At 56.2% G+C, this 8,593-nt stretch overlaps 1 protein-coding gene across 1 annotated transcript; it reads left to right on the top strand.

The window, feature by feature from the left end:
* The first annotated feature begins 6 nt into the window (after window positions 1-6).
* YIPF3 (Yip1 domain family member 3) lies at window positions 7-4,426 on the top strand. The gene is made up of 9 exons (XM_026051222.1): window positions 7-13; window positions 81-284; window positions 406-512; window positions 831-876; window positions 1,308-1,400; window positions 1,706-1,837; window positions 2,374-2,487; window positions 2,906-3,029; window positions 4,046-4,426. The coding sequence occupies exons 2-9, from the start codon at window positions 105-107 to the stop codon at window positions 4,165-4,167; spliced, it is 918 nt and encodes a 305-aa protein (XP_025907007.1). The 5' UTR covers window positions 7-13; window positions 81-104; the 3' UTR covers window positions 4,168-4,426.
* The last annotated feature ends 4,167 nt before the right edge of the window (window positions 4,427-8,593 follow it).

Raw genomic sequence — 8,593 nt, 5'->3', positions numbered from 1 at the left:
GGACAACGTGCAGGTGGGGCCGGGCCGGGCCGGGCCGGAGCGGGGCGCGGGCGGCGCTGACGCCTCTGCCCGCCGCGCAGGGCGGCGGCTCGGCCGTCATCGACATGGAGAACATGGACGACACGTCGGGCTCGAGCTTCGAGGACATGGGCGAGATGCACCAGCGCATGAAGGAGGAGGAGGAGGAGGAGGAGGGCGAGGCGGGCGGCGCCGAGGACGAGGAGGGCGAGTTCCTGGGCGTGAAGGGGCTGCGCGGGCAGCTGGGCCGGCAGGTGGCCGACCAGGTGAGCGGGGCCCGGGGCTCGGGGCCGTGGGGCGCGGAGCGGGGCCGTGGGGCGCGGAGCGGGGCCGTGGGGCGCGGAGCGGGGCCGCACGCTGCCCCCCGTCCCTCGGCCGCCCCGGCAGGTGTGGCAGGCGGGCAAGCGGCAGGCGAGCAGGGCCTTCAGCCTCTACGCCAACATCGACATCCTGCGGCCCTACTTCGACGTGGAGCCCGCGCAAGTGCGCGCCAGGTGGGCAGCGCGGCACGAGCCCCCGTCCCTCCCCTCCGCGCATCCTGCGGCGCTGCCATTAACCCCCCCCGAGCCCCCGTCCCTCCGCTCCGCGCATCCCGCGGCGCTGCCGTTACCCCCCCGCCAGCGGCAGTGTTAACCCGCCGGCAGCACGCCCGTGTCCCGCAGTCCCCTCGCGAGGGGATCGCCGCCCCGCAGGGCCCCTGCGGCTCGACAGCAGAGCAGCCGTGCCGGGCGTAGGGGATCCTTGGGGGTCCTAACCTTGCTGTTGTTTTCCCCGCCTCCGGCGTCGCCGCGACGCGCTCGCCTGTGACGCAGGCTGCTCGAGTCCATGATCCCCGTGAAGATGGTGAACTTCCCGCAGGTGAGTTCCCCTTTTGCCAAGTCGGACTCTGTGGCTCAAGCCAACATCCCGCAGGCACCCCGGAGATGTTAATTAGCCCACATTATGTTAACGGGGTCCTAAGCTTGTTAGGTGTTCGTTCTCCCTCAGTGGTTGCTGGCCAGCTCTTCCCCAGGGTGYCTTTAAATCCCGTTCTGTTACTGCAGTGCTGGCACAGCTCTAGTTCTCCAAACTTCACTTAACTGCATTTCCACAGCCTGTTTCACRCCACTTTGGCTCCTTATCATATACCCTATTTTCCCTGGCTCCTGTGCCTGACTGGTCCTTCTCAGATCAATAGTGGGTGGGTAGGTGATAACATTCACCTAAGGCACTTGTCACAGGGCTTGGGACAGGGAGCTTGGCRTTCAGGAGCACTAACCAAACCTTCCCTGGTGCGTTTCCTTCCGCAGAAAATCGCCGGTGAGCTCTAYGGGCCCCTCATGCTGGTTTTCACGCTGGTGGCCATCCTCCTGCACGGGATGAAGACTTCGGACACCATCATTGTACGGCGAGTCCCGCTGCTAGGCTGGGGTTTGCACCAGGATCTGGACCAACATAGTGACAGCAGAGGGGGAGAGGAGATCTCTTGCTTGCCTTGCTGAGAAGCAGACTCGCTGGAGGCAGAGCCGGATAGTTTAGGGGTGGGAGGAAGAAAGCAGTGGAAAGTCTCAACACTCTGTTGCTGGGAGGGCTCACGTGGCATCCTGGATGCTGCCGCTCGGCAGCGGCTCTGGGAGCTCTTGGAGGCGGAATTTGGGCACCAGCGGGTCACTTCCAGCGTCTCCTCACGCTGACACTGTCTCCGCAGCGGGAAGGCACGCTRATGGGCACAGCCATTGGCACCTGCTTCGGTTACTGGTTGGGCGTCTCCTCCTTCATCTACTTCCTGGCCTACCTGTGCAACGCCCAAATCACGATGGTGCAGATGCTGTCGCTCTTGGTACGTATGGACAGGGCTGCCCTGAGATGCAGGTTCACTGCACGGTGCTTCAGCAGGACAGTGTCGGGGGCTTCCCAGAAGTGTGGAAGTCTCCTCTTAAATCAGTGGTCCCAGATGACTGTAGTCCTRTTGTGTGGGAATAACCTCAAATTCCGTCTTGCTCTTGTGACCTGCCCCATCCCAGGCACAGGGGTAAGTGCAAAGTGGATGTTGCTTCACGAAGATCTCCTGCTTTGTACTTTCCCAACTGAGAGCATGGGACTTAAAAACAGGAGGTTCCAATTTCTCTGGAAAGAGAGGCTGACTTCCTCTGTTTGCCAGGTTGCTCTGATCTTCATTATCCCTGTGAATCCTCCAGGCAGATGAGCTAGGAGTGAGCAGCTCCCTTGGCACGCTAGCTTTGACATTTGGTGTGCTGGTTGAGAGTTAGGTGAAGCTCTGCCTCACTGCGGTGCTGCAGGGCGCTCGTGCTTGGGACCAGTGGCCCTTCGTGTGGACTGCCACTTATAACACACGTATTTTTGGGTTTTTTTTAGGGCTATGGTCTCTTTGGACACTGCATCACCCTCTTTGTCACCTATAATATCCACTTCCACTCCCTCTTCTACATCTTCTGGTTAGGTGTTGGTGGACTGTCTACACTACGAATGGTAAGGGACAAGCAACCTGCTGCCCTTCTGCTCCAGGGAGGATTGGAAAGGGAAATGCCACTTGCTTTCTGTTCCTGTGGAAGTAGTTCTTAACTGCAGCCAGGTGGGCGCCCATGAAGAGCAGCCTGGTGCTCTGGGGCTGTTTGGGCACTGGTGTCTGGTAAATCCTCACCAGCTCTCCGGGCTGCAGGAGCCCTGCTCCCACACAGCCCCTGCTGCAGTGCGGAGTCCTGCCTGAGCATCCGGAACTCTTGGCAGGGCTGGACACGCTTCCCCCATATGAAACAAAATCGGAGCTTGGTGCTGTGAGCTGCTGAAGGGCCCCGAGCGGTGCTCCCGTTGGCTCTGCCCACTTGGGGTGCTGCCTGCACCCTGAAGGCAGCAGCCGCCTTGTCCCTGAGCCCCTCCTCTCTCCTAGGTTGCTGTGCTGGTGTCGCGCACCGTGGGGCACACTCAGAGGCTCGTGCTGTGCGGGACCCTTGCTGCTCTGCACATGCTCTTCCTCCTCTACCTGCACTTTGCTTATCACAAGGTGGTAGAAGGTAAGAAAGGGCAGGAGGAGGGCAGGCCTGGTAGGTCTGGGGGAAGAGCTGTTTTCTCACTCAAAATATATGTCTGGTTTGGATCCAGCTTGGGGCYGTCTGTGCCAATCTTCTAGTCACTAGTGGCCAACACTAGATTTTAATGACTAGAGAGTTTCCAGATCCCTAAATCTGCTGTTCTCTAGTCCTTTCTTGGGGTTTAGGGAAGCAGTCCTGTTCATGATACTGTATGGAACACTGAACAATTGGGGATCATAGTATGGCATTAAAATCCTTTTAAAAGTAAATACAGTTCTTCCCTGAGAACGGATCTTCCCTGGATCCGTTCTCATGGTCAAGGTTTGGAGCCCCGCTGTGTCTCCTGAGGAGATGAGATAGGATAGGATATATTCCAAGCAGTCTTCCAAAATGATCAGAACTGATTCTTAGTCTTGAGAGGGTAACTGATAAGGTCTGGATAGCACTTGAATCAGTACCTGTGTTTGCTGCCAGACCTGGTCTGTGTTACACTGCAGTAACACAACTTCCACACTGCRTCCCCAGCTGCTGCTGCTGGTGTAGGTCTGCACGTGCATCTCGGGGTGGAAGCAACCAGTTGATTTAAGAGAGAACAGAGTCTGTGCTGGGAGGAATGCTGCGGGCAGAGGCTTTTACCAGGCTGCCTTGGCAAGGCAGCATCCCCCAGCAGTGTCTGCACTCAGGTCGGGAGGCAGGGATGGGATTTGGCCCTCTCAAGGGGACCTGAGCTTCCCCTGAGGACACAGTTTTCCTGCCCAGGGATAAGCTGTGATGTGAACTCAGTGCTGTGTGGATGGAAGTGTTTACTGCTTTACCTGAAGCCGAAGGCTGTCTGTCCATCTCTTGGGGTTAGATGTCTTCCTCCATGTTTCCTGCACTCTAGGCTCTTTCATGGTCAGCCAATGGCCAGAGAGAACAAGAAGAAATTTAGTTTGTGTCTTAAATGGTGTGATCCTGACTCTTCCCACTCTCACCTTTTTTTTTTCTATTCCCTCTAGGTATCCTGGACACATTGGAAGGACCCAACATGCCACCTTTTCAGAGAGTTGCCAGAGACATTCCAGTTGTTTCCAATGCTCTACTGAACACAACAGCCAAGGCTGCAGCATTGACCCTGTAGTTCCACAAACCTGGACTTGCTTCCTTCACTCCTTTCGGGGCTGTATAGGGCAGCATTACCTGCTGTCTCCTAGGAAGAGGACAGAACAACAGGAGTAGGACTTGCTWTCCTGGACTTCTCTTCTGGGTGCCAGTTTTGGGCAGCGGAGCGGACAGCTCTTCAGTGACTCRGAAGAACCAGGCTCTCCCCTTGCCCAGGCCTGGGCTATTTGGGGCAGAGCAGTCTTGTTACTTGTGTGCTTAGCTGGGAATTCCCAGCTCAGTTTGTTCCTTCCCCCATTTTTTTGCTTGCTCCTATAAACCCAGGGCTATGCGCTCTGTTGCTGTCCTGGAGAGGGAAGAATTAAATTGATGTTGGTGCTGAATGGTGTCTTACATTTGAGCCAAGCCGTGTAACAGGAGAGCACTGCTGGGTCTTTGTTCGCCTGCCTCTTCCCAGACTGAAAACAGGTTTCCTTGCACTTCTGTCCTACTTCAAATATTCCGTGTATTTTGGCTCTTCAATAGCTGCCAAAAGACACATGAACTTCTTAGCCTGCTAGTGTTTTTGAGACAACACGGTGCTGCACACGCATCACCTCTTTCTTGTCATTCTCCAGCTGGACCCCTCTCTCTCTCTCTCTTCACTTGGTCCAAGCTGCTGCTACTGTCCCCTTTTCTTTGTGTTTGCACATTTAAAAATTGTATCTCAGTCCTTCTGCTTCCACAGCACCTTTGGTTCTCATCTCCCCCCTGCCTGTGTCACTCTCTGGGCCTGCAGCACCGTGTACGTGTTCTTCTGTGGCTGTTTCTGCTGCAGGGGCTAGTTCCTCCTCAAGCACCTTGCTCTCATCTCTCCCCCATACACACGTTTTACCTCATTCCTCTCCCAGGGACACAGAGGCACCCTGCTKCTCCAGACCTCCGTGTACATGGCCTGTTGTATGCTCTGGCTTTTCAAGTAGGGCCTAGGCCTAATTTTCTCTGAGCCTTGAGAGGGTCTTTGACAAATTCTCCCCAGTAAATGCACTTTTATAAAGCGAGAAGTGGGGGAGTCTGCACTGGCAGTAAGGAAGCTGGCACGTTTAGCTCCAGCAGCCGGCTGCAGGAGCGCTCCAATAACTACGTGGAAATGCAGCAACCCAGGCTAGGCTTACCTGAGCTTCACTAAGTCATCACTGCACATTTTGGATGCAATTTTTCCTCCCTGCTCTAACTTGTACTGGTCCGAAAGTAGAAAGCTGTTACGGAGCTGATACAGAGTTTCCAGCTTTTCTCTCTCCCAGTAGTTGTGGATAACTGTAGGAGAGGAGCCACCCTGAGAGTTTCCCCTCGCACGCAGCCTGAAACAAGCCAAGGGCTCTCCCTCTCTTGCTGTTCCCACAAACGAGTACGTGGCACGGGGCATCTCCGGATCATCCTCTCTGTCCCTTTGCCTGTGTTGCTGGCAGAGGATGCAGCTGCAGCAGCATCCAGCCTGGAGCCACATGCAAGGAAAGAGAGAAAGACAGAGGCCCTGAGGCCTGCCCAAGTCTTCTAGTTACTGCTCAAGTCTTCGAGTTACCAGCCCAAGTGTTATGACTCCGTCGTGCCAGACTATCCCTGCCTTATTGCCTTTAGTTCCTGCTGTGGTTGTGTAGAGAAAACCTAAATTCTCCGTCCTTTCCTTTTGAGGGGGGTGGCTCTATGAGAATGGTGCACAGTTCTCTGTGAGAATTTCCCCCTGTTATTTTTCAGCTGGACTAAATATATAAGGCTCAGATTAAAAAGTTAAAAATTATATATACAGTCATAAAATGTGAACATATAAAACATACTCTGGCTCCCTCTCTCCTCTGCATGGTGTGAGGAGAAGTCCAGGCTTGTTTCCCTTCGTCACCTCGGTTGTGTTTCAGGCTGCAAGCAAGCAGCTCCRTGTTGTTTTCCTTCCTGTGCCCAGTCTCACTTTAGTTGATAAGCCACCTTTTTTTCCCTCCATTTATGTGTTAACAATTTATGGCATCAGTGCAGAGTCAGCTCTCCTTCCCGGTGCCCCAAAGAGTAAATAATAAACGATCTTCCTCATACCTGCTGGGTAACGGCACGTGACACGGCACCAGGGCCTAGCTCTTGACAAAACGCTCCTCCTGCGTCCCCTTCCACGTGTCCCTGAGCGGGTTGGGTGCCTTGCACCCTTGGCTCCTGCTCATTTTTCCCCAGTGCATCCGAGCACAAAGCAAGGCAGGGGATTCGTCTCCGCAGAGCACTGCGGCTGCAGGCAGCAGGCAGGGGAGACGCCAGCCCCAGAACCTGAGAAGCAGCCTCATGGCCCCAGTAACGCTCCAGGGCTGCCGCAGGGAAGCACAGGGACACGTCCCTGGGCTCCCCTCCAGTCACCTCGCCAAAAATAGTGTGTTTAATGAAGCACCGGTTATTGAGCGCCTGGAGGTAATTAGGAGGTGAGACTGAGTCCGATTTTGTGCTCAACCTGTGCTGATCCGTGGCTGGCATTTACTTGGTCATCCCCCTGCCTGGCACTCCCAACATTTAACCTCTTCTGCTTGGAGAGAACATGGGATCCTGTCCCTCACTTGGATCCGTGGATGCGACTCCCACGTTCAGGCRCTCCCGGCTGGAAAGCCCGGCCCACAGAAGCTGTGCCCAGCTGGATGCAGGCAGAGGCTGCTCAGGCCATGCTGTAGGGGTGTTGCCAGGCCTGGGGACTACTCACGGTGTAGCCTGCAGCTGCAGTAGCATCAAACCTGTGTGCGTCCCTGCGCAAGACAGGAGGAGGGATCTGTAGATGTCTCTAGAGAGCAGCAGCGGATTATTTAGAGAGCACGGTCACATCTATTTTGTAAATCTGACACTGCAGCCAAAGTGTTAAAGTCGACATCTGAGTCCATATTCTTATCAGCTGCTCCCTCTCAGTCTCATATCAGGACATAATGCACAGCCCTTGGCTCAGGTGACCTGCTCCCTCCATTCCCAAGGAGAAGAATTAATGTTTCCCCTCCAGATCCCTTTTCCACCTTGTTTTCCATCTCTTCTCTCCTGCCCTGGCCCACAAACAAAGCGGAGGAGCCTGGGTTTGTGCCTTAGTTACCCATTGGACTGGAATTTACTGGAGCGTTGCTGTAGACAGCAGCCAAGCTTGCTCCTTAGCAGATTAGTTACGTGCAGAAAGCTGCCTACTTATGTGGTTTAACCTAATTTCCACATCGCTGGCTTCCTTTCTCAGCTCAGTGGAGCTGAAACCACAGGGGCCCTGCTTCCCATTTCTCTCGAAGTACAGGGCTACCAAAGGGGGGAGGACAACCCCCTGCTCTCTTTCTGTGAATGGAAACAAGGTCGGCTGTGCCCCTGACGTTCCTAAGCAGGTAGAGGGGTAGGGGCTTTGTGCTGCAGAGGCGGGCAAGCCTGCACCCATTCCCATCTCCTGCGAGCTGCCTCCTCGCCTTGAGCGAGGCTTGTGACCACAGGCAAGCTGCCTCCCTTACCATGAGCATCAGGCATGTCCCTGCTGCCCAAGGAAATATCYGTGTCCACACAGACAGGATCCCTTCCTTGTTCCGCCAGGCAGCTTCCTCATCTGTGTCATTCCCTGGTGGGAGAGAGGAAAAGAAAAATACAGCAGAGGGGTAATACACGACCCTATTTCCTCTGCTTCTCTTGTACGTCCAGAGCCCTTCCACGTGCTGCCCCACTTCTCTTAAAATACCTCCCACTGACGCCAATTCCTAAGAGAGCAGATTAACCTACAAGGCGCTCCTCATACTGCAGCTACACTGTTTCACCCCGCGCTGGCTCAGGTAGCCGCRCTTGCTCAGGGTGAGATCCAGAGAGCTGGGCGAGAGAACATCGCGCTCCTAACGCTATCAGGGCAGTGTGAAGGCCTCAGACCTGCCCCAGGTCACCAGCCCCGGGGCTGCCACCCCTCCGCAGCTCTCCCAGCTCCACCTCAGACTTGTGACCAGCACCAGAAGGTACCAGAGGAGGATCCCCTCGCCTGCCCCTTTGCGGGGCAGCTAACGCGGCGCTGCCCTTCCCTGTTGTGCTCGCTGGGGACACAGCAGGAGGCGGGTGTCAGGGTGCCGTGGGGCTGCCCCAACACAGCAGGAGGCAGGTGTCACCGTGCCGTGGGGCTGCCCCATCCTGCTGACAACACAGCCTTGGCTGCAGACAGCGGAGGGCCAGGAGGGTAACACAGCTGCTGGAAGTGGAGGATTTAGCAAGCTGTACTCGAAATGTGGCCAAGGCCGGTAGAGGGGCTGCTGTTTCCCAGCCCAAATTGCCCCTGGGGCYGCCCAGCCCGCAGCCGCACAGGGGCCCAGCACAGCAGCCCCCTGAGCCCGGGTCCCACCGGGGCGGCACCGAGGGGCCCTGCGGCGCAGCGGCTTCCCCAGGGCTCGCTCTGCCCTCGGGCCTGTCGCCCGCAGAGCCCCGAGCGGGGCCGGGACGGCGGCGAG

This window comes from Nothoprocta perdicaria, unplaced genomic scaffold (genome assembly GCF_003342845.1).
Source record: "Nothoprocta perdicaria isolate Ctin4 unplaced genomic scaffold, notPer1 scaffold_73, whole genome shotgun sequence".
In the NCBI taxonomy this organism is placed as follows: Eukaryota; Metazoa; Chordata; class Aves; order Tinamiformes; family Tinamidae; genus Nothoprocta; species Nothoprocta perdicaria.
This window is presented reverse-complemented; position numbering and strand designations above follow the sequence as displayed.